Raw genomic sequence first — 27214 nt, forward strand, 5'->3', positions numbered from 1 at the left:
TCTAAACCCCAAAATAAATGTGCTCTAAACCCCAAAATAAATGTGCTCTAAACCCCAAAATTAAATGTATTCTAAACCCCAAAATTCTCATTTCTTTTCTCTTTTATCCACAGGGCCACCCTGGCAAGGAAGGTCCTCCTGGAGAGAAGGGCAGTCAGGTGGGTGCCCACAGATCCCTCAGGGCAGCTCCACAGGCATGGCCAGGAGAGGTGCTGAGAAGCAAACCCAGCTGAAATCTGAAAGCTGAGCCCAGATTTTATCTCTGGGCATCTCCTGTGAGCTGCTCCCAGCTCTCCTGGCCAGCAGAGCAGCCCACACCAAGAACCCAACCTGAGAAGGGGAGCTTGCTCTTGGCTGACACAAATAAATATCCTTTGTGGCACAGGCAATGTAGAAAATAGATTTTTTTTCCCCTCCCTTCCACCTCCAAGTTGCTCTTTAACAATATATTTGAGATTATTGCCAGAGGCCAAAGCCTTTGAATTATGCACTGCTCTGTCTGTCTGTCTGTCCAGGAGATTTGCCAGCTGCACTCCTGCTGCAGCCAGGCTCTCAGACAGCACTGCACTTGTCAAAAGTCAGAGTTCAGCCCAAAAGTGCTGCTGGGCACAACCACAGCTGGGTTTGTCCCCCTGGTGTCACAGGAGGCTGAAAATTCCAACCTTTCCTCTGGAGAAATCAAAATGGTTTGGGGGTGATCCCTCCTGTCTGTGATCATCACCAAAAGTTTAATTTAAATATATTTTTAAAAATTAGATATTAAATATGATTTATTTATTTATTTATTTATTTATTCATTATATAAATATATATCAATATATATGAATACATATTTATATACATTTCTAATATATATTTATAATTTTATATTTTTACTTATATTTATAATATTTCTATTTATATCTTTATTTATATATTTGACATATATTTATATAAATTATATATATATTTCCAAAATTATATTTATATTTTTGGAAGCAGGGTGGAACATTCCTACAGAACAGAACATGTTCCTCCTCCCTGGTTTTGTCCAACCCAAACCACAAATCATACCTTGTATGTAAATCCCCTTTCTAACAAATTGTTTCCATCCTGACCCTCCTCATACTCCCTTCCCTGTTGGATGGATCTTTGCCACCCCACCTGCTGCAGGTGATGCTCCTGCAGCTCCCTGGGCTCTTTTGGGGCTGTTTGGGATTATTTGGGGCTTTTTGGGGCTGTTTTCAGGTGGCTGCTGCCATTCCTACACGTGTGGGAAACAGGAAATTTGTTTTCCACACCCTCTCCTCATCACTGCACCTTTGGGTTGGTTTTTGATGTGCTTTTCTTTGTTTTCAAAGGTGTGTTTTTCTTTGTTTTCATTTCATCCCCTCAGGGTCCCCCAGGTCCTCAGGGCCCCATTGGTTATCCAGGACCCCGTGGAGTCAAGGTAAGGAGATGCAGGAGCACTGTCCAGCTCACTGGAATTCTCCATCCTGGCCTGGAGCTTGCAGAGATACAATTAAACATCACAGAAATCAGAAATCACCACAATTAATGGTGATTTTTCATTTCTTCTCTCTAAACTTTACCCCTGCCTTGGTAACACCTTGGTTTCTCTCTCAAGGGAGCAGATGGAGTTCGTGGCTTGAAAGGCACCAAGGGGGAAAAGGTGAGTTCAGTTTGGGCTGTGTTTCTGCAGTTTCTGAGCATTTTTGTTGGTGGATCCCACAGGATCTTCCCTGAGAGGTTTTTTCCTGCACAAAGGGTTTTTCTTGGGAGGGAAAAAAGGGAACAGAGTACATTTCCTTTATTCCTGCTCTCCCCAGAAATTCACCAGCAGTTTGGGATCTCCCAAACTTTAAAACTTTCTGGGAAATGTCTTCACTGCCTCTGGGAATGAGCTTTAGGATGAGATGCATTATTGATTAATCTGCAATTAAACCTTCCTGGCTGAAGGAAATATTGCGGTGTCCTGGAGGCTGCCTGGGAGCAGGTGCAAAACCTCCTTCACGAGAATAAAACCAATTCTACCTCAGAAATAATTGGTTCCCAGTGCTGCCAAGGTCCTGTTGTTCACCTTGGGGCTGTTTGTGGTGCTGCCTTGGAGCCAGGGTGGGATGCAGGGCATATTTGGGGGCACTGTAGGGGTTCTTTGGGGTTTTGGGTGGTGCTTGTGCACTCCAAGGACTTGGAGAAGGCAATGTGTGGACCTCAGCTTGTCCTCCCTGAACAAGTGAGGCTTAAAAAACTTTAATTCTTTTTTTCCCCCATCTCTACACCTTGGGTGATTTTTCCCCTCTTCATTTTCAGGGTGAAGATGGTTTCCCTGGCTTCAAAGGTGACATGGGCATCAAAGGAGACCGGGTGAGAGTCTGGGACCTGTGGGATCAGTCCAGCAGCTCCTGGTGAGCCAGGAAAAGGCTGTTCCCAGCAAGGAACCATCTCCTGCTCCCTGTGTGACACAGTGACACTGCTGTCCCCTGTGCTGCAGCTGGCAGTGCCACAATCCATGTCAACAGCTCAGAATTCCCAATAATTCCCATAATTACCCTGCAGCTGCCCAGCTCAGCCCTCAAACACTTCCCAGGGCTTGCTTTGCACATCCAGTGAAGGTGAAAGGGCTCCAATCAGAGGGATGGAGGCTGGTTTGGTGGAGGTATTCCCAGTGTGGATGGGAGAATTTTGTGGATAACACCTGAATTTTGTGGGATTTTGGTCACACCCACAATTTCATCTCCCTGAGGCTCCTGCTGAAGCCCAGCTTTCTCCCAGAGCAGCTCTATGGAATATCTGCTGCCAGCAAAGCCAGGATCTAGGACCTGCCTGTCTAATTAACACTTCTCTGGTAATTAACAGGGGGAAATTGGCCCCCCTGGCCCTCGGGGTGAGGATGGGCCCGAAGGTCCCAAAGGTCGCTCTGGCCCCAATGGAGATCCAGGTCCTCTTGGTCCTGCTGGAGAGAAGGTGAGCCCGGGATGGGAATTCTGTATTTTACACCAAACCCCACAATTTTTGGGTGTCTCAGGGGTGTGGGCAGTTTTAGGGCACAGTGGGGAAGAGGAGCTGTGGGAGTTTTGTGTGAAGGGAGGCCTGAGGGAGGTGGGTTTAGGGCAGCCCCATTGAGGCTTTGGTCTCTTTGGGGTTATTTTTAAATAAAAATATCAGAGGGGAATAAGTGGAGAAATGGAAAGGTTAATTTAAATAAATTCCAGTAAAATCCCAGCCATTCTTAACTGGTTCCCAGCCCAGTTACAGTGCTCACTCTGCATCTCCCCACTGGGATTCCCTCAAAGTTTAATTCCACCTGCCCTGCTCCTCCCTGCCCCTGGCATCCCCCGTTCCTGCTGCCCCAGAGGCTCTCACTCCCTTTTCCTTCTTTTCCAGGGAAAACTCGGCGTGCCAGGACTGCCTGGGTACCCGGGCAGGCAGGGCCCCAAGGTAACGGGCATGGGGTGGGGTGGGATGGGATGGGGTGGGATGGGATGGGATGGGATGGGATGGGATGGGATGGGATGGGATGGGATGGGATGGGATGGGATGGGATGGGATGGGATGGGATGGGGAGGTCTAGGATGGGATGAGGAGATTTGGGTGGAAATGGGATGAGAAGATTTGGGTGGAAATGGGATGAGAAGATTTGGATGAGATGGGATGAGAAGGTTGGAATGGGATGAGGAAGTTTCGATGAGATGGGATAGGATGAGGATGAGGAGGTTTGGATGGAAATGGGATGAGGAGTTTTGGATGGGATGGGGAGGTTTGGGATGGGATGAGAATGTTTGGATGGGATGAGAAGGTTTGGATGGCATGGTATAAGGAGATTTGGATGGGATGGGGAGGTATGGGATGGGATGGGATGAGATTTGGATGGGACGGGATGAGAAGGTTTAGATGGGATGATGAGTTTTGGGATGGGATGAGGAGATTTGGATGGAAACGGGATGAGGAAGATGAGGAAGTTTGGATGAGATGGGATGGGGAGGTTTGGGATGGGATGAAGAGGTTTGGATGGAAATGAGATGAGGAATTTTGGATGGGATGTGATGGGAAGGTTTGGACGGGATGAGGAGCCCAGGAACACAGCCCAGCTCAGCCCCCGTTTGTGGGGTGAGGTCCCTCCTTCCCACTCATGCAGGACAAAAATAGGGATGGCCAAAAACAGCTGCCAGCCCTGAGCTGCTGGAATTCAGGGGCTGGGCATGGCTTGGGTCCCAAAGTGGTGGGAAGAGCTGCAGAAGGGCTGGGATGTGCAGGGAAGGCTCCTGGGAGCTTTCCTGCTGCTGAAAGGCATTTCAGTCCTTCTCCTTGGATTGAGGTTTTTATCTTCCAAGATAGCATTATCTAATTAATTAAGGAGAATAGCTAATGACTCAGGGTCTCCCTGAAATGAAAAGAAAGCTGCCATTTGCATATTTGCAAACATTCTTTGTAGCTTCTCTCCACGCCCACCTCCATTCGGGCCATTTCCAAGTCATTTTTTTAAATTAAAACTCTGAATTCCACTCCATAGACTCAGGCTCCAGCCCAGTTTTCACATGCCCTGGAGGCTTTGGGAACTTCTGTTTTTGTTAACTTTTTTTGTAAGAATGGTATTTTATTATTCATGTTCCCTGCTTAAAAAAAAAACCCAGCTTGTTTTATTCTGGAGACAGAATTATCTGCAAGAGATTGTTTCCTGCTTGTGGTGGGGCTGGTTTATTTTTAATTTCCATTTTATATCTGGAGTAAGGTTGGGGGGGTGGTTTTGTTTTGCATTTTCTTGGACTAATCCATATTTTAAAAGCAGCAGCAGCAATTCTCCAGGCGTTGGCATCAGACAGGAACAAGCCAGGAGTTAAATTTTCATGTGCACCACAGTGACTTAGGACCTAAAATCCAAAACCCTGCCTGAGCTCCCATCACAACCGTGGGCTTGGGGTTTTGTAGTGACTGCTAATGAGCCATCGCTATTTGGGTTTGGTGTTGATTTTGGAGAAAATTGGATTTTTTGTGTTGTTTTTTTGAGAAAATTAAATGTCAGAAAGCACCCCAAAATTCAGGTTTTTGTAGTGACTGCTAATGAGCCATGGGTATTTATTTGTTTTTTGGTGTTGGTTTTGGATAAAATTGAATTTTGGAGAAAATTGAATTTCACCCCGAAATTCAGCTTTTTGTAGTGACTGCTAATGAGCCATGGATATTTGCTTTTGGTGTTGTTTTTGGAGAAAATTGAATGTCAGAGGGCACCCCAAAATTCAGAGTTTTGTAGTGACTGCAAATGAGCCATGGGTATTTGGTTTTGGTGGGGTTTTTTTTGAGAAAACTGAATTTTGGAGGGCACCCCATTGCTGGTTTTGCTGTCATTGGAGGGAGGCTCAGGGCACAAGGGCTGGGAGCTCTGGGGATGCCCAGAGCTGCCCCAGGCGTGTCCTGAGCCTCTCCCTCCCTCTCTGCTCTCCCCCAAGGGCTCCATTGGATTCCCAGGATTCCCAGGAGCCAACGGAGAGAAAGGCACAAGGGTAAGAGCTGCCCCCTCACTGCTTCACTCATTTCTTCCTCTACAAACAGATCTGGGGACCATTCCTTTGCTCCAGAGGTTTTCCCACTCAGGAATTGCCCAAAAAGGCTCATCCCAGGGTGAGGTTCCTGCTGCAGGACACGAGGATGCTGGGGATGGCACATTCCCAATTAAATTCAGGGAATTTTCCCCCTCAGGATATTTTAAGAGGCTCCTCTGAACCTGAATCCTTTGCTCAGACTTTGCTCAGGGCACAAAGAGCTCTTTAATTAACAGTAATTATTAGAGATGGCTGAGTCTGTTCAGAAGCAGCCAGAACCATCTTTCACCCGACTTGAAATTCTAAATGCATGGCTGGGAACACTCTCAGTGCTTTTAATAAGCTGCTCAAAATTCAGAGACACCCTGAAAATCAGGGGGTTTCATCCCCCAGCCTTGTCTCTGCCTCTCACCCCACCTCCACAGCCTTCTCTCAGAGTGGGGAATTGTCTAAATATACTGATTTATTTTTTATCTGCTGCAGAGCATGCTGGAATTAAAGGATTCAGAGTACAAACAAAGTCATTTTCTGCACCAGCTCCGGTCACAGTGACAAGAAGGGGGAGTGAGGACAGCAAGTGGAATTAGTTTCCTTTTTACTCTCATTTAAATAGAAATGACTTCTAACAGGCAGCTTTGAGAGGAGCCCAGCAAATATAAATCACTTTGCACTGCATTAATATCCCACCACTGCAATTTGAGTTCTATCCACCCCCCTTTTTTTTATCATTTCATTTCATTTGGAGCTACAAATTCTCATCCCCATCCCTCCCTCTGCTCTGGCTGGGCAGGAAATTCAGAATTACCCCCTTCCTTCTCAAATATCCAGCAATAAAACCCCTGGGCTGGATTTTGGGGGGGTGTAGAAGAGCAGGGGAGGGATGTTCTGCTTTGAATCCCTGCACATCCGTGAATGATTCTATTCTGGGGTGGAATCAAACCCAGCTGGGAGGGGATGGGAAACCTTCCAGGGAGTGGGGAAGGTACCAGGACCTGGGCATTGCTGGGGCTGGAACAAACCCTGAGGGGGTTTAGGGTTGAATTTTGGCATTATCCAGCCTGAAAGGGGGTGGGGAGGGAGCAGATCTGATGGGAAAGGGCCCAGCTTCAGAACCAAGGCATGAGAAGTGAAGAAAAGGCAAAAAATCAGCACTTCCCTCACTTTTATTCCCAATGAGCTCTGTGCCTTTAATGGGGGTAGTGAGGATATTTAGTTACACCCTTGGCTTGCCACACATTTCTTCACTTCAGGAATTAAAAAATGGCTTTTTAACCTTTCAAACATTGATTTGTTTCATGGTAATTCCAATTTTTAATTTTTTTCCCCCTTTTCAATGCGTTTTACCATTTTATACCAAATTAATCAACCTGCATTCACTTTATCAGTGAAGAGAGATTTTCATGGACAAATCTTTCCATTAGCAACAGGAGCTCAGCTTGGAAATTTAAGACAAGCAGAAATGTTGATTTTCAGTAACAGCTTTGCTATCCATCTCTATTTTTTTTTCCTCCCAAGTATCCCATTTGAAAAAAGAGAAAAGCAATTATACACAGAATTATAGGCTGAGCTGAGGTCACTCTGCTCCAGTCCTCATGTTAATTTAAGTCTTGTTGAGTCAGACTTGATAAATCCCCTCTGCTTCTCCTAAGACCACTCAATTTGTTTGGTTTATGAATGTGTTCACATGGAACCAAGAAATAAAATTTCTAATTTTTTTTCCCTGCAGTTCAATGTGGAATAACTCAATTTGGAGCTGCAAAAACCCCAAATCATTTGTTTGTCTTTTCTTTATCACAATATCTCAATTTTGCTCTTCAATTCCCTGGTTTGTGTGGCCAAAATCATGCAAATCCCACATTTCTCTGCTGAAATGGAGCTCAGCTTTTCAGCCTGTTGTTCCAGCAGCACAGAGAATCTTCCCAAGTTGTTAAATAATTCAAAAAAAAAGGTGAAAATCAAAGGTGGAAGGGCAGGACCTGCATAGGCAGCTGAATTTTAGTGCTGAGGTGCTGAACATCCCCAAACACAAAACTTCAGCTCGTGGATGTTCAGTTGTACAAAAAAGGGCTGAAAAGGTAAAATTGGGGATGGAAAAGGGGATGAAGACGACTAGAGGATGAGGGTGGGAGAACTGGGGTTGCTGGACAAGAGAAGGTTTGGGGTGAACTGGTGGTGGCCTTGCAGAACTGGGTGGGAACTTGCAGGAAAGATCTATAAAATCTAATAGAATAGATAAATCTATTTAAAGGAATAAATCTATTTAAAGGAATAAATCTATTTAAAGGAGCCTGGAGTGACTTTGGATGGGGCTTGGGGCAGCCTGGAATGGTGGAAGGTGTCCCTGCCCATGGGGATGTTTGGAATGAGCTGAACTTTAAGGTCCCTTGCAGCCCAAAGCAGCTTTTGGTTCTCTGTTCGGTGCTTTTGGAGAATCCTGACCCATTAAATCCCCCCAGAGCCCCTCCTCAGCTCCAGGTGGGCTCAGCATCTTTTCAAGCCCTGCTCATGAAATCAATACTTAAACATGAATAATAAATCTTATTTTACGAGCTGTTTTCTCCCTTTAGAAGGGAGCAATAGATTTGCCCAGTTTGACAGAGCTCCCCAAATCCAACTTATTTCTTGGTGTGCCTGGAAAATAATCTGAATTTAGCTGCCTTTCATGTCAAAATCCTTGTTTGACAAATACAGGTCCGTGTATATTTACAGTGAATATAAATCCTTTGCAACTGCACATGAATGCATGACTAATGACAGCAATAAACAGGGGGAAATTTGGCTTAAAAATAGAATTGTGGGGGGCTACCTGAGGGGAGGCAGCACCCCCTCCTCCCCACCTGCTCCCAATTTAGCCTCCCAGAGCTCCAGCAAAACCAGCTGGAATGTTTTAAAGCGAATTTTGTCATTAATTAAAAAATAAAAAAAAAAAAAAAAATGCCAGCAGGCTTTAATAAATGGAGCTGCAAGAACAAGGAAGATTCAGCAAGACTAATTTTAGCAGCTGCAGGAAAGTTTTGATGGGAAAGTTTTGCAGCTCCTGTTTTATGTTCTGCTGGTTAATGAGTGTCAGAGCTGAGCAGGCTCTGAGGTGATGGATTTGGGGCAGAAAATGGCAAAGGGATATTTTAAGCACCCAGGGAATCGAGGTTTCCTTTCGAGGTGATTGGTTGCACCCTGCAGGACCCCGGGGCAAAATCAAACCTCTCTGTGGTGTTTTGGCCACTTGACACCAGCCCAAACTGGGCTTTTAGGCCGTTCCTCTGCTTTTAGGCTCAGCTTAATGTGCTGCCAGCTTTATTTGCAGCAGGCTGTGCCTTTTCCATGGCAGGATTTATCCCAAGGAGCCGAGTGCAGCTGTCAGAGCTCATGAGCTGCTGCCAAACAACGCCTGGAATTCCTTGTTTAGCTCTGAGTTGGGGAAGATTTGGAAATATTGAGGGCAGCCTAATTGCAATCTGTGTCACACCTTCCCAAAGCCCACAGGAATCTGTGTCACACCTTCCAAACCCCACAGGAATCTGTGTCACACCTTCCAAACCCCACAGCAACCCCTGGAGCACAGGGTGAGGACCCTGCCCCGTGTCAGGAGCAGGGATCGGTGGGGAAAAAGGGATTACAGGTGTTGGGTGGTGGAGTTGAAGAGGTTTTCACTGGGTTTTTGGGATACTGAGGGGGTGGCCTCATCTTTGAAAGCATTTTGGGGTTTGAAAGGACTTCAGATGCTGCTCCTGAAGAGATTCATTCCCTCAGAGAGCAGATGTTGTCTGGGATCGCTCTCCAGACCTGCCCAAGTGCTATAAATCCAAATAAATACAAGAATCGGGAGGCTGCTGCTGAGTTTTTCATGGCAGATTAGAACAGAGAGGTCCTGAGGCTGTGTGTGTGTGTGACAGGCTCTGCTGTGGGTTCCTAATCCCTTCTCCTTCTCCATTCCAGGGCACCCCTGGCAAACCAGGTCCGAGGGGGCAGCGTGGTCCCACGGTGAGCAGCCAGTTCTTCATCCTTGTGTCCTTCAAAACCTTGTCCTGGCCAAAGAGACACTGGGATGGGCTTTGTGTCCTCACTGAGGGAGGATCTGGCCTTCAGCAGCTGCAGCTGAGCCAGGGGAACACAGATTTGGGGCTGGGTGTCTCCACTGAATGTGGTTTAAATCTTTCTGATGATTTTCCTGTCAGCCCTTGCTGCTGCTGGGATGATTTGTTGACCCCAGGCAGCTCAGAAAGGCCTCAAATGTAATTTTTGTGTCTTTTCAAGGGTCCACGTGGGGAAAGAGGCCCCAGGGGAAGCACTGGAAAGCCTGGCCCAAAGGTAAGGCCTGGGGATTTGAAGGGATTTCAGATGCTGCTCCTGGAGAGATTCATTCCCTCAGAGAGCAGATGGTGTCTGGGATCACTGTCCAGCCCTGCCCAAAGGCTGTACATTCACATAAATACAAGAATCAGGAGGTGGAGGTGAAGCTGCTGCAAGTTTTTCCTGGCAGATGAGGAGCAGAGAGGTCCTGGGGCTCTGTGTGAGCCTTTTGGGTGGTGCCCCAGGCAGTGCTGGTGTGGAGAGCAGCTGATCCATCACCCCCCATCTCCCTCCTTTCCTTTTCCATGGGGTTGGGAAAGCTGAGCCCTCTTGAGGCTCATTCCCAGCTCAATGACCCAGCTGCAGGTTATGTCCCAGTTTGTGGAAATGTTCTGGCCCAGGAGCCAGCAGGGCTTTGAGGGCACTCCCAAACTGGAGACCAACACAACCCCAACATCAACACAACCCAAACCTCCCCAGCCCCTCATTTTTGGGGTTTAAATAGAGTTTAAACCCCCTGAGAGCCATTTTTGGAGCAAGTTTTGCCTTCCCACTGCTGAGCCAGGATTGGGATTTTTCCAGTTTGGGATTTCTCTCCAAACCAACCCCGAGGCATTGACTGATTACCTGAGCACTGATCACCAGGCTTGATGGAAACAAAGCTTTTATTTACAAACAAACCTCTGGGCTTTGTGTTGGCATGAATTTTGGAAAAATCCCTCCTCTTCAAGGTGGCATTTATCTCTCTGTGTGGTGGAAATATCCCAATCTCCCCAGGATTTTTATCAGGGGATGTGGGGGGAACAAGCAGCTGCTCATTTGTCACTGGCTGCTGTTCCTGCCACAGAATTATTATTATTAGAGAGGCCTGGGGGAGTTGCAGGGGTGTGGTGTCACCGTGGGCTTGGTGCCATCTGAAGCCTTGGCATACAGAAGCTGTGATGTTAATTTTGATATTTTTTAAATGTTCTCTTGTTTTCCTTCTTCCTAAAAGGGCAACTCTGGTGGTGATGGCCCCCCTGGTCCTCCTGGAGAAAGGGTAAGATGAGCTGAGGGGCACAGCAGGGCTCAGGCTCTGGCCGAGGATTTGGGATTGCAGGGCTTGAGGGGTTTTTGGCAAGGTGGATCCTCCTGGGTGCCCTGTTAGCAGAGAGGAGTGGGCAGGAGCCAGGCTGCAGCTCAGCAAAAGGGAAAAATAAAGGAAAATTCTGGTTAGAAATGCAAGGTGAAAGATGCTGGTGTGGAGAGAGGCCCCCCAAGCACCTCCAGGCCTTAGGTGCTGTCTGAGCTCTCCAGGGAAGGCTCAGGGGGGACTTTGGGTGTCCTGTGGAAGCATCACTTGTGGGAGAAGGGACAAATCACCCCTGGGTGACTGCAGTGTCAGAATTCCAGCATTTTCTGGAGGATGTGGTTCTCTGGAACCTCCTGCTGCTTTCTCCACATCACAGTCAGGTGGGAAATCCTCCAACAATGAGACTTTCATGATTTTAGCCTCAATTCTGGTTTGGTTTTTATTTCCCCACTGGGTTTTGTTCTGTTTGTAATTTTTTCTACACAACCACCCAGCATTTGCCATTCCAGGCCTTTGTGCTTACCTGCAGCTCACACAGAGGTAATATTTGTAATATTTCATATCAAGGGTTGCAGATTCCTTAACCAACCTCTCTGCCTTGTCTTTCATCCCAGGGACCACCAGGGCCTCAAGGACCAACTGGATTTCCTGGACCAAAAGGGCCCCCTGTAAGTAACTCAAAATCTAGAGGGATAATCCAGCCTTTCCCACCCAGCCTGAGCTGATTCCCTGACAAATTCCCAAGCAAAGGCATCACTGAGACATGCTGCTAACAACCCCATGGTTTCAGATTTTAAATAGCCAAGTCAATTGCAGCTGATTATAAATGTTCATTTCCTACTGACTCAGGATCTCTGGGATCTTTTGTGCCTGTTCTGTGCTTTATTTTCCCTCTGTGGACGTGGAGGACAGCACAGCACTGCTGTCCCTGCAGTTGTTGTACACTGAGGGGACCTCAGAAATAATTTGGGAGTGATTTCCTGAGCATCTCCTGTGAGATGAATCCTTTGGGAGATGTGTGGGGAGGAAAGGGGTGCAGATTTTAGGGTCTGCAGCTCCATTTCCCAGCGAAATTGCTGGGATGTTTCAAACAGGGCTGATTCAATGTTTGGCACAGTTTTATTGCCAAGCACTTGGTGATGCTGCTTTTCTCCCACAGGGTCCTCCTGGGAAGGATGGATTGCCTGGGCACCCTGGACAGAGAGGAGAAACTGTAAGTAGCCAAAAAACCTTGGACTGGACATCACTCCAGAGGCTCATTTTGGGTTCTCCAAAGCCTCCTGTGCTGCTGGGGAGATGCAGCCCCAGGTTGGGGTGTTTGGGGTCCCTGAGGGTCTGGCTCTGTGGGTAGCAGCCCATTTCTCCCCACTGCCTTCCCCAGCAAATGAGCATTAAAAAGGTTTTGCCCGTGATGCATTTTCCCCCTCAGCTTTTCAGACAATTTAATTAACTTGCCTGGCATTTGCTAAGCAGGGCAGTGCAAACACTGCTCAGCCCAGCACCAGGTGTTTATTTACAAGCCACAAGGCTGGTTTTAAACCAAGGGGCATTTGAGGTATTTTTGAGCCAAGTCCTCAGGTCAGGATTAACTTAAAGGTGAAGAGTTTTCACCTGCCAGAGCCTGACATTGAGTCTTCCTTGAGTTTTCCATGACATCCAAGGTGGAGGGAGCAATGAGAGCTTTGACATCACCTGCTTCATCATCTTCTGAGACTGTAATCAAAAGCATCAACCTCCAGATCTGCAGGAGTGAATGGGGAATGATCTTTTAATCATTTTGGGGTCTGAAAGCTCTCCCTAATTGTTTTCCTTAATTTGCCTCTCCTAGGAAAGAGAATCTCTGTTAACCTGTGCCATCCACCTTGCAGAGATCACTTTCCCCTGCACACCCAGGCAGGAGAAGTCCCCTTTTTGTCCCTTTCCCCCCTCACAGTGCCAAAATGCAAGGAGAGAAGCAAAAAAAAAAAGAATTAAATGCTCTTTCTACATCAATAGCCTGGTCAGTGCAGTGCATCTTTGTGCAAGATTAAAATCTCTGTGTCAAACACTTCCCCTTATTGAAGTTCCCATTCAGCAGCAAACAGGCATGCTGAGATATTTGGCCATATTAGATTTGCAAAGATTGGCTCTAAAAAAAGCATGACAAATTCTAAAGCCTCTGTGCCCAAGGCTCAGAGTACAAAAGGAAAGCCCTTTCTTCAGGTTAATAAGGAAAGTCCTGCACAGAAATGATCTAAATATTTGTCTGTGATAAGAGTTTAAATTGCACCTTCATTTCCCAAGGATATTTTGCCATTTCCCCACCAGTGACAGGACATTTTCTGATCTGCAGGCAGCCAGAATAGCATGGAGGAGTTATTTAAGCATGACAGGCTAGCGTTGGCATGGGATTTATCTGATCCTCTTTTGTGGCAAGCAGAGAATAGCCCGTGTGCCCTGAATGCCATTCCTCAAGCTTGTCAGCAGGCTGGAGTAACAACCATAATTAATGTGCTTTTTAAAGAGTAGCCTGGGAGAGCCAAACAATTGCAGTGGTGAGAGTTGCTCGTTGTCACTCTTCAAAATGCCATTGGAAGGAGCTGTCAGGGAGACTTCCCTGCTCATCAGCCTCTGCAGACAAACGGGGCTGTGCTTCCTTTCAGCAAATGTTGATGGAGGAGATAAAACTTCACTCAGCCCCTGTGGGTTAAGCTGTTCCTGAGCTTCTGGGAGCTGAGCTGAGACAGAACCGAGCCTAAACCAGCACCAGAATGGGCAGCAGGAGAAGGGAAACAGCTTTTAAGAGTTGCTCAGCATGAAGAAATTCACACTGATTTTAAGAGCCATTTAATGGCCATTAATGGTGTTTTTAATTGCCATTTCCTCCATGGTTTTATGAGCGGAACAGATTTTTATAGATATACATATAAATGGCCAAAGCACAGCAGCTCCATCCAAACAGCAGGGCTGAGCTTTGAGAATCCCTTCTTCTTCCTCTGTTTCACCCTTTCTAAATGCACAAGGACATTTTTCCAACTTTCTGTTTGATTTTTTATTTCATTTTCATTTGGTGCCCACCCTGGTCAGGGGGAGGAACAGCTGGTGGCAGTGCGACCCTCACAGAAATGTCACCTCTTTGTCTTTTCCCTTTCTCTAACAGGGTTTCCAAGGCAAGACTGGCCCTCCAGGCCCCCCTGGTGTTGTAGGGCCTCAGGTAAGAAGCAAATGTTCACCCCTGCTTGTGGTCCTTACTGCTTGTGCAGCAGGGACTCCTTTTCCAGGGAAGGCAAAGCCTTGGCAGGTGGCTTTGAAATTCCTGAGGCAGGTGTGAAACCCCTCCATGGCCCCAGCTCACCTTGCTGAGGGGTTGGGATGGGGTTTGGAAAAATGTAAATGTGGTGGTTCCTGTGAGCTGGGGTTGGGATGGGGTTTGGAAAAACGTAAATGAGATGGTTCCTGTGAGTTCAGCACAACCACCCTGATGTAAAACCGGAGTAGGGTGAGAAAACAGCTGAAAAAGACAATCCAGCTAAACAACACAACCCAGCTGAAAAGCACAAAACATCTCAAAAACCACATCCCAGCTCAAAGACCTGCAGCAGCCAGGGAGTTAAATGAGATGTCCAAGGGCTGAGCAGCTGCTGCTGGTCAGGGCAGAGCAAACGTGATGCCAGAGTGCTCTTCCATGTCACTGTGAGGAAAATCATCCCTCTTTCATCTGCAGGGCTGCCAGGTTCTGTCAGGGCTGGGCTGGTTTGCTTTCAGTCACCTCGAACAAGCACAATTTCCAGTGAGCCTGCACTGAGCTTAGGACTGGCTTTGGGTCGAGCCTTCTTCCTTGAGCTGCTGGGGAGCAGCTCCTTAATTAGAAAGCAATTAATTTGTCCTCTTTAATGACACCATAAAGCCCCTGATTTGTAAATTCCCTGATTAGGGGCAATCCCCTGACGGCTGTGTCTGTCTTCTCAAGTGCAAATTAGGCTCGGTGGCAATTTGGTGGGGCTCTGCTGGGTGCACTTACTGTGATCTGTGGCTGCTGAGTGAGCTCTGCGTGCTCTAAGCGCCCTCCCTGCAGCAGGACATGAGTTACAACCCTGTCCCCAAAGCCACCAAGGGGGCAGGGACGCCGTGGCTTTGTGCATGTGGCTTTTGTCCTCCTAAAAACGAGCCCTGTGTGACATCTGTCACCCTGAGTGCCCTCGGAGGGCAGGAGGCAGGCGGTAATTGCCAGGCAGAGCCAGCCTCATGCATTATTTATGCCCCATCCGAGCAGGAATCAGCAGGCTTGGAGAGTGCTTGGGAAGTTTTCAATTAAAAAGGGAAAGCTAAGCATAATAGTTGTGGTGGTGACATCTCATTTGGGTGAAATCTGAGCTCACTCACAGGTTCTCAGTGCCTCCAGTCTGCTGTGAGTGATGCTGGAGACTTCCAGAGCAGATGCCAGAGGGGGAATGTCTCCAGGGCTCGCTGGTGGCACTGAAGGCACCTCTTCCATCCCACCCTGCACTTTTCCCTTCCTCAGCTGTTCTGCCAACACCCACCCATTTTCTCTGACTGGTTTTTTCCAGGGCCCAACTGGTGAGACTGGGCCCATGGGTGAGCGAGGCCACCCAGGCCCTCCAGGCCCCCCAGGTGAACAAGGCCTCCCTGGCCTCACTGGAAAAGAAGGGACCAAGGTAGGGACTGGAATTCACCTCCTTGCTGCCTGTCCCTCCCTGGACGTGGAGAGGATAACTCAGAAAAGAAATGGAGCTCCTGCCTTGTCCCAGCTGCAGGCTGAGGAGATGAGCTGGGCCTCCATGGGATGAGCAGATCCTCAGCTCTTTCTCCTTGTCCTTGCAGGGGGATCCTGGTCCTGCTGGCCTCCCAGGGAAGGATGGTCCTCCTGGATTGAGAGGGTTCCCTGGAGAACGAGGCCTCCCCGGCCCCATTGTGAGTAGAACCTGCTGGGTCCCTCCAGTTGTTGAGTTCCCAGTTGCTCCAGTTGTTGAATTCCTAGTTTCTCCAGTTGTTGAGTTCCCAGCTGCTCCAGTTGTGAATTCCCAGCTGCTCCAGTTGTCAATTCTCGGCTTCTCCAGTTGTGAATTCCCAGCTACCCTAGTTGTGAATTCCCAGCTGCTCCAGTTGTTGAATTCCCAGTTTCTCCAGTTGTGAATTCCCAACTGCTTCAGTGGTTGAATTCCCATACTCCAGTTGTGAATTCCCAGTTGCTCCAGTTGTGAATTCCCAGTTACTCCTGTTGTGAATTCCCAACTGCTTCAGTGGTGAATTCCCAGCTTCTCCAGTTGTGAATTCCCAGTTGCTCCAGTTGTGAATTCCCAGTTTCTCCAGTTGTGAATTCCCAGTTGCTCCAGCTGTTGAATTCCCAGTTACTCCTGTTGTGAATTCCCAACTGCTTCAGTGGTGAATTCCCAGTTTCTCCAGTTGTGAATTCCCAGTTGCTCCAGTTGTGAATTCCCAGCTGCTCCAGTTGTGAATTCGTAGTTTCTCCAGTTGTTGAGTTCCCAGCTGCTCCAGTTGTGAATTCCCAGCTGCTTCAGCGGTTAAATTCCCATACTCCAGTTGTGAATTCCCAGTTGCTCCAGCTGTTGAATTCCCAGTTACTCCTGTTGTGAATTCCCAACTGCTTCAGTGGTGAATTCCCAGCTTCTCCAGTTGTGAATTCCCAGTTTCTCCAGTTGTGAATTCCCATACTCAGTTGTGAATTCCCAGTTGCTCCAGTTTGTGAATTCCCAGCTGACTTTGTTTTCCTTCCTCCAGGGTTCTCCAGGGCTGAAAGGCAACGAAGGTCCCCCAGGCCCTCCAGGCCCAGCCGTGAGTATCCCTGTCCCTGCAGGCAGCACCATTTACAAGCTTGGCAGGGCCAGGCCAGGGTTAGTCACAGCTCCAGGCTTTATCCTGATTTTCCTGACGACTCCCTGCATGTTCCTTTATTTTACAAGCCCTGCATGGAACAGCTCAGTCATTTGTGGGGTCAGCTGTGGATGTACGTGACAGGCTGAGGGAGCTGCAGGGGTTCAGAACATCCAGGGTTTTGTTTCTAATCCACCTGCTTTGCCTCTGGAAGTTGTCTCCACTTGAGATCCCTGCTCAGGGCTGTCCTCCTGGAAGGAATCATTCATCATCCAACCCTCCCTGCTGGCTGTGAAGTGGCTCATGCTCTTGTTCCAGGCTGTTTATGTGTCCCCAGGAGCTGAGCAATCTGCACCATCCAGAGGAGAATCCAGCCCTTCCAGGGATTTTAATTAAAAAAAAAATCTGCAGGGCCCCTTAGGCTGGTGGTACCAACTCTTCATGTGGCAGTTATCCCATGGATGAAGAGCTTGGATTTCTCTCTGCCTGGGCATGGGTGAAGCTTGATACTGCAATTAAAGCTCCTTTCCTCCTCCTCCTCCCAACAGGGCTCTCCAGGGGAACGTGGCCCTGCAGGATCAGCTGGCCCTATAGGATTGCCAGGCAGACCTGGCCCTCAGGGGCCTCCAGGACCTGCAGGTGAAAAGGGAGCTCCAGTAAGTACCAGGATGAAGATGAACAGTTGGGGATGTGTGCAGCAGGGAGCTGAGTGTGGAACCAGTGCTTGTGGAGATTTAAATTATTAAAAAATAAGGACATAAAGTTCAGCTAGGAAGGAATTTTCTCATCTTGAGCACATCAAACCACTGCATGTCAGCTGCTCAGGTGCCACCCCTGTCAAGCATGGCTGTGACCCCAGGGACTGGTGTGTCCTCAGGCAAGGAGAATGCCTGGGGGCTCAAAAGGTGCCAGCGCCTGTGTCACCTCCTGGTGACAATCAGCCAAGGGCCAGGCCTGTGGGCAGAGAGCTGAGCCAGCCCCATCAGCAGAAGCAGCCAGAGGTGCACTGCTGATGTCAGGCTGCTCTGATGGTGGCTCTTTGAAATCAGAAATGCTTATCAGCCATGCTTGCTGCTTTGTTAGAAACTCCAGCAGCTGATCCAGAGGGGAGAATTTCCTGGTGAATCCATTTTAGGAACATCTGTCCTGCTGAGTACCTGCAGCATGTGTCACTCAGGGCAGGGATGAATAGGCAATTTATGTGGCATCTAATTTATTTAGAGGAGAGCACCCAGGATTCAGATGCAATTCAATCATGGACGGGGAAACTGGAAAATATTCACTGTTCAGTTCCTGTAAACAAACAAATTTGATTGAAAACTCCTGCTCAAAGGAGTACAAGGAGATGTTGACACACAGATTGTTTTATTCGTTTCAGGTGGTTTTATTTGTCCAGAAACTCAGGATGGACCTCCTGAGAACCCCCCTGAGCTGGGGGGCAGCCAGGGAGGGAGCAGAACCAGAATCAGCAAAACCAGGCTGGTGGGAGTAAAAATTACTTGTTTGTCATCCAGGCAGGGATGGCAGAGGGTTCAGATTAAATCAGATTACGTTGCTGTAGCAGTGAAATTGCAGCTGTGATCTGCTTACATTTGCTTGTTCTTTTCATTATCCCTCAAGACAGAAGGTTTGTCTCCTTTCAGACAAGGAGCACAGATGAAATATCAGCTCTGCTGTTCCTGCACATCCAGCCAGGAGTCATTAGCAGCTGAATAAAACCTTAATGGGCTGTAATGGCTCGGTCGGAGGGTGTGACCTGTTCGTTTGTTTTTCTGCTTCCAGGGGGAGAAGGGTCCCCAAGGACCGGCTGGCCGGGATGGCATCCAGGGCCCCGTGGGACTGCCGGGCCCCGCGGGTCCTGTTGGACCTCCAGGAGAGGATGGAGACAAGGTGGGGACAGCTCCTGCTGCCCGGGGTCACTCTGGCACGAGCTGGGCAGCGTTTCCACCGTGGTGCACCCCACACTTGGGCGGGATTTTGTGGAACTCACAGTCCCGTGGGATGAGCAGCAGCAGATGGGGCTTGTGTGATCTTCCAGCCACAAAATTCCCTGAAATCCAGGTTGACTCCCCCAAATCTGTAGAAGGTGCCTGCCCATGGATGCCCAGCCTCTCTAAATTAATTCCCTTTCTCATTAAGTCCCTCTGGAGTGGAGGATTCCAGGAAACATCAGCTGGGACAATTCCCTGAAATCCACATTGGCTCCCCCAAACCTGTAGCAGGTGCCTGCCCATGGATGCCCAGCCTCTCTAAATTAATTCCCTTTCTCATTAAGCCCCTCTGGAGTGGAGAATTCCTAGGAAACATCAGGGAGAATTCTCCCAGGGAGAATTCCCCCCCAGGAAACATCAGGGGGAATTCTCCCACAGAGAATTCCCAGGAAACACGGGGACAAATCCCTGTGGCTGCTCAAAGGGTCTGCAGGATGCAGAAATTCCCTGAAATCCAGGTTGCTTCCCCCAAATCTGTAGCAGGTGCCTACCCACAAATGCCCAGCCTCTCCAAATTAATTCCCTCTCTCATTAAGCCTCTCTGAAGTGGAGGATTCCAGGAAACATCAGCTGGGACAAATCCCTCATGTCTACTCAAAGGGTCTGCAGGAGGCAGAAATTCCCTGAAATCCGCATTGGCTCCCCCAAACCTGTACCAGGTGCCTGCTCATGGATGCTCAGCCTCTCCAAATTAATTCCTTCTCTCATTAAGCCCCTCTGGAGTGGAGAATTCCCTGGAAACATCAGCTGGGACAAATCCCTGTGGCTGCTCAAAGGGTCTGCAGGATGCAGCTTCATGCATGGCGTGGCAGCTGAGGAATTGTAGGGTGGAAGAGGGTTTGGTTGCACCTGGAGTGGCCAAATCTCTGGAATTCTTCACCGATCCAGTGCCTGTGGGATTTGGGGTGAGGCTGCAGCCCCTCAGGGCTGCTGAGGTGTGGAAGTGGTGATGGATTGATGGATTAATGTTGTCCCTTTGCTCCTGGCAGGGTGAGATCGGGGAGCCTGGGCAGAAGGGCAGCAAAGGTGACAAGGGGGAGCAGGTGAGTGATGGGGACTCTGCTGTAGCTGCCTCTCTTGAGTCTGGTTCATTGTGTGACTTGCTGGAAATAGAAATTAAATTTATATCATTTTCTAATGTTGATTCATCTTCTGTGCTTCATCAAATACCCACATGATGTAAAAAAAAAGAGTGAGAGCCTCAAGTGGGAGCCTCCAGCTCCCAGGAACACTGAGATATTTCCACATCACCCACTTAGCATGGAAATATCTGTGAAACATGAGCAATGTTGCCATCAAAGTTGGGTCTTTGGCTGAAGTTCCCTTTTTGGTTTAGTTGAAGATGTCTATGCTCATGACAGAGGGGTGGACCTGGTGATTTTTAAAGGTCACTTTCAGCCCAAACCATCCTGTAATTCTGTGGTAATTCCAGTTCCACACCCTGTTGGTGCTGCCCAGAGCCTGAGGAACATGAGTTACCCAGGAGTCAGGGCTGAGTGCTGACATTGCTTTGCTGCAGCAAAAATGTGTTTGGAGGAGTCTGAGGAATGCTGGGGTGTCCAGGGACACCTGACCCTATTCCCCATCTCTCTTTTGGGAATTAATGCAGTTTTAATGGAGATTGGATTGAAGGAATTCACCTTTTCCTGGTGAACTTGTCACTCTGCTCCTAACACTGACATTTCTTTTTTTGTCACAGGGTCCCCCAGGCCCCACTGGTCCCCAGGGCCCAATTGGTCAGCCTGGTCCAGCTGTGAGTATTAGCAAAAATCCCTTTTTTTTTTTTTTTTCCCAAAAAAGCCTCCTGGGAAGCACTGGGGTGATCCCAGCAGGAGCAGGTGGGGTTGCTGTGTCCCCACGTCTGTCCTGGGCTGACCCGAGCCTGTCCTTGCAGGGAGCTGATGGAGAGCCCGGGCCCCGAGGACAGCAAGGCCTCTTTGGTCAGAAAGGTGATGAAGGACCCCGAGGGTTCCCTGGTCCCCCTGGCCCTGTGGGCTTGCAGGTAATTTGCAGAACCCAGGGAGGGTTTAGGTGTTGGGGAGGATGGAAGTTTGACAAGAAAGTCTCACAGATATGTGTGCTCAGCAGAAAGATTTTTGAATGTAGAATATGAAGAAGGAATGGAGATGGAAGCAAGTTTTGATAGAGAAGAAAAGAATTTCTGAGCCAGTCTCACTGGGTAACCAAGGAGGCAAAGGGTGTGTGAGTTAGAAGGGGTTTTTATGGCTTAGAGCAAGGGATAAACCCACCCCAAACAAGAAGATGTTTTTACCAAGCACAAAGAGAGCACAGGCAAACAAGGCAGCAAAGTTGCAAATAGAAAAAAAGGTCTCAGAATCTTCCACTGCAAGAAAACTGAAAAACAACTTCTAGCTTAAACTGTAATGTACTGACTTTGAGTGACTGGAGAACAGTAACATGAATATGGTGATTATAGTAGTTATGATGGGCTATAGATAAAAGTTAAGGTATAGATTGGTTTTACTGTATTAAGATGCTCAGCAAAGAAAAGTCTATAACGCATTGTAACAAAAAGAAATGTATATAATGCATTATGGCCAAAAGAAAAGTCTATAATGCATTGTAACCCAAACTCAGGGTCTCCAGGCCTGCCTGCAGCTGGAGCTGACAGCTGTGGGCACAGCTCTGTCACCATGACCCTGGCCTGCTGTAACTCGTGGATACAACAAACTGCATTTTGGAGAGCCCCTGGAGTCCCACATCTCTCATTCAGGCTCTTACATTTAGGGTGGTGAGAGCTGGGGCTCACCTGAGAGGTTCCCTGCTAAAATTCATCCTCTGCACCTCCACAGGGCCTGCCTGGACCGCCAGGGGAGAAGGGAGAAACGGGTGATGTTGGGCAGATGGTAAGGAGCTTCCAAATTTCTTGTTTCCTCACTGACATTGCTCTGAGAAACCCACCTGAAATTTGTCCTCCTTCTCTCTCAGGGCCCACCAGGCCCACCAGGACCCAGAGGTCCATCTGGGCCACCAGGAGCAGACGGTCCACAGGGTCCTCCTGGAGGAATAGGAAACCCTGGTGCAGTAGGAGAGAAGGTAAAGCACCCTGAGGAGCCTGAAGCAGGAGTTTGCTGCAGCACTCATGCAGAGCCTTTGCTGTGCCAGCAGAAAACTCATCCCCCGGCAGAAATGTGAATATTTCCATCCTTTTTTTCCCATGTGTAGGGTGAACCTGGGGAATCTGGTGAGCCTGGTCTCCCTGGAGAGGTTGGCCTGCCGGTGAGTGCCCCATGGGAGAGATGTGGATGGGGATGGGACAGCAGGGACTGAGCCAGCCCTGTCCTGGATTTGGGGATTGATGACACATTGCCACGTTCCTGGGTATTTATAGGATCACGTTTAGTCACCAAATCTGGGCTACCCACGGCTGAACACCATGAACACCACTCAGTCCTGGTGGGAAGGGACTGTTAAATCATGTCCTTGTGTTTGGAGACACAAATAGAGCTTCTTTTGCTCAGAATTGATTAAAGGATAATTAGAGATCAGTATGTTTGGGGGTTTTTTTTTCCTTGATAATAAAAGTTTTCTGTCCTTTACAGGGCCCTAAAGGTGAAAGAGGTGAAAAGGGGGAAGCAGGTCCCTCTGGTGCTGCTGGTCCACCTGGCCCCAAAGGCCCACCAGGTGATGATGGCCCCAAAGGCAGCCCTGTAAGTACCCCCTCAGTCTTTCCTTGCCTTGCCAGCAGAGATTTCTGCATGAAAAGATGTTCCCAGAGATACCTGTGGAAATTTAAACTCGTTTTCTAGCCATGGAATTGTTCCTCTGGTGATCCATGGTCTCAGCCCCATTCCTTAGGGTGCTGATGAGGGAAAGACCCTGCTGCACCACATTCCCCAGAAATACTGGAATTATCAGGGCTTTTTGCAGGCTATCAGGAATCTCACCCCATGCAGAGGAGCTGCAGTAGGGTCACTTTGTGTTTATGGCTTTCCAAGGTCTTCTGCACCAGAGCAGAGCTTCCAAAATAGGATCAGGGAGATTTATGGGGTTTGGGAGCTGTACCTGCACACCCAGCTCCCTGCTGCTGATTCTACAGCTCTGGTGGAGCCAGTGGAGCCCTGCTGATTTTACCAGGGCACAATGGCGCAGGGTTTATCTTGCAGGCTCCTCTGATGCCTGAAATTGATGATGAGATAAGGCAAGATGGCACAAAGAAGCAGAGGAGGCAGGGGAGTTTAGTCATCCCTCCGAACAGATGGGATTTGGGATATCTGTGATGGGTTGCAGGCTGCTCCTGGAATCATGTGAAGCACCCGACAGACATTGTATGGGGAGGAATGCTGAAGTGGTTCAGTCATTAAATGCTCTGAGAGGCTCCTCCTGTGCAAAATGTCACACGTTTGCAAAAGCAAAACCTTCCAATCTTCACGTTCCCAAAGCTGGAGGACTCTGCTGTCACCCAGCCTGAGGATTTCTGACAAAGTGGGATGGAAGTGCCAGCATTGCCTCTGGAGCTCTGGTGGTCAGGATGCAGATCTGGAGTGGCTGGGACAGGGTGAAAACACAAAGAGGGGTTGTGGTTGTACAAATTGGGGTTTTACTCCATAGGGTGGCTCCTCATGTTGTCACTGGTGCTCTCCAGGTGCAACATCCCTGATTTGGGAATATTCTTCTCTCTTTGCAGGGTCCAGTTGGTTTCCCTGGTGACCCTGGTCCTCCTGGAGAGCCTGGCCCAGCTGTAAGTGTTGGTCTCACAGAGCTTCCTCCTCCTGGGGTGGTGAAACTCAACTCTGCTGCTCATTCCCAGCAGCTCCCTTGGCATTTCCTCTGCTCAGCACCATTCACACCCTAAAAACACCTCCTTGTTCCTCTTTCCCTCCTTTTTAGGGTCAAGATGGTCCTCCTGGTGACAAAGGTGATGATGGTGAACCTGGACAGACTGTGAGTACCTGGAGAGATGAGAGCTGTTCCCCACAGTGCCCATGGCTCTGTGTCAGCTCCAGGGACACTGAGCCTCCATCCATCCATCCATCCATCCATCCATCCATCCATCCATCCATCCATCCATCCATCCATCCATCCATCATCCATCCATCATCCATCCATGGGTGTGGCACTCATGCCTTGTTCCCCTCCCCTCTCTCCCTGCAGGGTTCCCCTGGGCCCACAGGAGAGCCAGGCCCCTCTGGACCCCCTGGAAAAAGGGTGAGTTGGTTTTTTAGGAAGATTTTCCCAAAACCACTTCCATTAACTTTTAAAAACTCATGTTGTTACTAAGCCTACAATAAATGCTGAGTAAATACTGTGTAAAACATGTGATAATTAAAAAAGTGATAATTAAAAAAAAATAAAATGATCCACCATCCACAGCCATTGGAAATTGATGGGAAGCTGCCAAGCAAATCCCATGGATTTTTTATTTAACAGCCCAAAGAAAATCCAAGGATGAGGTACTGCTGCTCTTCCTGCCTTGCTGGCAGAACCCAGGGATTCATTTAGCAAGGAGCTAATTTAAAAAGCTTTTCAGGGATATTTGTCTCCATTTTGCCTCCTTCCCTGGGGCTGCAGCATAATTTTGCAAATTCCAACAGATCCTCACAGATCAGCAGCATCTAATTGTGTTTCCCATCTACTCTGGGCTTTCTTTAGGGCCCTCCTGGTCCAGCTGGTCCTGAAGGAAGGCAAGGAGAGAAAGGAGCCAAGGTGAGAGCTGAATGGGATTTCACTTGTGTCCTTGCTAGTCCAAGAGGATCTCCCTCTGCCAAGGCAGGGAGTTGATTTTGCTGCATGTTACAACAAATTAGCCTGGATTTGGGGCCACTGGCCTCAAATCTGAGCTTATGTTTCAGCCCTTAACAAGCTCTGTGGAGATAATTAGGGCTTGCTAAGGTCACGGGAATGTTTTGCCTGGTTTGGAGCATGCAAGTGCTATATTTGGCAGAGTAATGTGCTGTAAATAATGGGGTGTGCAGAGCCCCGTGTCCTTTCCCAGGGCAAACACAGCATTCATGGGCTGGGATTGTTTGGGTGGGAGTGCTGGGGAAATGGAGCTGGGATGGGAAATTACAGATCTCCTTGTGGCAGCACAGGGGAGGGAGGATGGGTGGATGCAGGGATGCCCCTGAACCCAGGAGAGCTCAGAGCCAAAGGGTGGTTCCTGCTGGAATTCAGGCAAGCCTGGAAGCTGAAGGAGTTTGGAGAGTGCCTGAGGTGGAGGGAACAGCAGGAAAATCAAGGAGCAGAAAGTTTCATTTCCAGTGCTTTGCATGGATCTGCATCCATTCCGTGACATCCTGGCACCCTGTCACAAAATCCTCTGATGTCCCAACACAAATTGAACCCCCTGCCTCTTCATCCAGGGGGAAGCTGGTTTGGAAGGCCCTCCTGGGAAGACTGGACCCATTGGTCCCCAAGGTGCTCCAGGGAAGCCTGGCCCCGATGGCCTTCGTGGGATCCCTGGCCCAGTTGTGAGTATTCCCAGCCTGAGAAAGCTCAGCTTTGTTCCTGTGTCCCACCTGCCTGCAAGGTGCATTTCCCAGTGCTCTGTCCAGGCTGGAATGCCTGGCAGCAGATAAAACATTTCATGGGATTTCATAAGATTTCATGGGAGTAATGGAATGGTGAATATCATCTCCCACGTTTCATTTGAGCCTTGGGTCCTCAGCCACTCACCAGGAGTGATTTTCCTTGACCCACAAAGTCCCTTTTCCAGCAGAGATTTGAGCATGGAAGGAACATAAATCCTTTTGCTTATGACACCTGTGAAAAGCCAGGAAAAACATTCCCTGGCACAGGTGAATAATGAGAATATTCCCAGCTGAGAGCACTGCTGTCACTGAGAATGAGGAAATTGCATTTTTTTACAGGGTGAACAAGGTCTCCCGGGATCCCCTGGCCCAGATGGTCCTCCAGGCCCAATGGTACGTCCAGAGCATCCAATTCCAGGAGGTTTTGAGCTGCATCAATGCGTGTGACATCAATTCATCCTCTCTTTTTTCTCCCCCTGTGTCCCAAAGGGCCCTCCGGGTTTGCCTGGTCTGAAAGGAGACTCTGGTCCTAAAGGGGAGAAGGTGAGAACCCACTTAGGATCCCACTGCCTGGTCCCTGCTGGGGTGTGGGGACAAATGGCACTGCCCAGGGGTCCTGCAGAGGGGAGGACAAGGCTGGGGAGTGTCACCAGCCCCAGTGACAGCTGCAGAGGAGAGCTGGAACACTCTGAGTGTGCCCCAAGGAGCTGAGCTGTGGAGGTGCAGAGCCCTGGCTCATTTTTGGGGTGATTCTCCACCCTATAAACTTTTCTCTCATATATATATAATATATAATATATCATATATAATATATCATATATATTCTATATTCTATATATTCTATATATATTCTATATATTCTATACATAATCTATATATTATATATTATATATATTATAGATATATAATATATTATATATATTATATATATTATATATATTATATCTATTTCTATAACCCCAGGGAATGAGTAGCTGCTCCAGTGCAGAGGTTCTTTCTCTATTTGTAGCATTTTCTGCTGTAAAAATCTCCTATTTTTGTCCACTCTGCCACTTCCCCATGTCAGGGATTGCTACAAACTCCTCTCACCTCACTCAGATATTTGGGGTTGGATCTAGAAATGTCTTTGCTCTCTCCAGTCACAAATCCTAATTAACATCTGCTCTTTTCCCCCAGGGTCACCCAGGTTTAATTGGTCTCATTGGACCACCAGGAGAGCAGGGAGAAAAGGGTGACCGAGGCCTCCCAGGGCCCCAGGGCTCAGCAGGACCCAAAGGAGAGCAGGTGAATATTCCCTAAAACCTTCCTGGAACATCCTTTGGAGCATTGCGCCCTCGAGGAGGTGCAGAATAGCAGAGATGGGCAACCCTGGCACGAGATCCTTGGCAGTTTTTGAGGGATATTTTCTGTGTTAATCTGGTTTGTTCTGTGTGTGAAACATGGATTTGCTCCAAAATGACCCATTTTAGTGGGAAGCAGATTCTCAAGGGTCCTATGAAAGAGTTGAACAGACTTGGAAGGATGGTGCCATGAAATATTCATCTGAAGGGCTGATTTTTAAAAGTGTGAGCATAAATGAGATAAGAGATTCCTTGCCCATGCTCTGAAAACCTGGCAAAGCTCCAGATTGACCTGGAATTCCCCAAAACTGGGTGCTCACCTCTGAGCAGGGGTTGGTTGTGTAATTTTAAGCTAGAATTGCAGATTAATATTATTTTCTTGTTATCTTTTAGGGTATCACAGGTCCCTCTGGACCCATTGGACCTCCAGGGCCCCCAGGATTACCGGTAGGTGACAACCAGTGACCTTGGAATTCCTTGGGAGCCCTCAGGAGCCACTTTGGTGCTCCCAGGAGTGCCCAGCACAGCCCTGGCTGTAGGAGGATGTTGGCCACAATGGGGTTCTTTTTCTGAACCCTTTAAAAAACCTTGGATAAGTTCTAGGAGTGCTGGAAGTGATGTGGGAGATGGGCACAGGGAAATCGTCCCACCTTGTTTCCCTCCCCCTTTCTTTTAGAAT

The 27214-nt window shown here is 48.3% G+C and overlaps 1 protein-coding gene across 2 annotated transcripts in view; it reads left to right on the forward strand.

The window, feature by feature from the left end:
* The window catches only part of COL5A1 (collagen type V alpha 1 chain), a 129222-nt gene that overhangs the window by 87164 nt on the left and 14844 nt on the right, over positions 1-27214 (forward strand). For both annotated transcript variants that reach the window (XM_058037998.1, XM_058037999.1), the window contains exons 26-59: positions 114-158; positions 1376-1429; positions 1607-1651; positions 2293-2346; positions 2839-2946; positions 3367-3420; positions 5427-5480; positions 9456-9500; positions 9774-9827; positions 10804-10848; positions 11496-11549; positions 12041-12094; positions 14021-14074; positions 15429-15536; positions 15703-15792; positions 16621-16674; positions 17262-17369; positions 18496-18603; positions 19694-19747; positions 20404-20457; positions 20599-20706; positions 21518-21571; positions 21654-21761; positions 21891-21944; positions 22268-22375; positions 23353-23406; positions 23556-23609; positions 23820-23873; positions 24318-24371; positions 25028-25135; positions 25535-25588; positions 25685-25738; positions 26372-26479; positions 26929-26982. In XM_058037998.1, coding sequence (XP_057893981.1) covers positions 114-158; positions 1376-1429; positions 1607-1651; positions 2293-2346; positions 2839-2946; positions 3367-3420; positions 5427-5480; positions 9456-9500; positions 9774-9827; positions 10804-10848; positions 11496-11549; positions 12041-12094; positions 14021-14074; positions 15429-15536; positions 15703-15792; positions 16621-16674; positions 17262-17369; positions 18496-18603; positions 19694-19747; positions 20404-20457; positions 20599-20706; positions 21518-21571; positions 21654-21761; positions 21891-21944; positions 22268-22375; positions 23353-23406; positions 23556-23609; positions 23820-23873; positions 24318-24371; positions 25028-25135; positions 25535-25588; positions 25685-25738; positions 26372-26479; positions 26929-26982 — 2322 coding nt within the window. The remainder of the gene's footprint in view (positions 1-113; positions 159-1375; positions 1430-1606; positions 1652-2292; positions 2347-2838; positions 2947-3366; positions 3421-5426; positions 5481-9455; positions 9501-9773; positions 9828-10803; positions 10849-11495; positions 11550-12040; positions 12095-14020; positions 14075-15428; positions 15537-15702; positions 15793-16620; positions 16675-17261; positions 17370-18495; positions 18604-19693; positions 19748-20403; positions 20458-20598; positions 20707-21517; positions 21572-21653; positions 21762-21890; positions 21945-22267; positions 22376-23352; positions 23407-23555; positions 23610-23819; positions 23874-24317; positions 24372-25027; positions 25136-25534; positions 25589-25684; positions 25739-26371; positions 26480-26928; positions 26983-27214) is intronic.

The sequence above is a fragment of the Melospiza georgiana genome, chromosome 20 (genome assembly GCF_028018845.1).
Source record: "Melospiza georgiana isolate bMelGeo1 chromosome 20, bMelGeo1.pri, whole genome shotgun sequence".
Taxonomy (NCBI): Eukaryota; Metazoa; Chordata; class Aves; order Passeriformes; family Passerellidae; genus Melospiza; species Melospiza georgiana.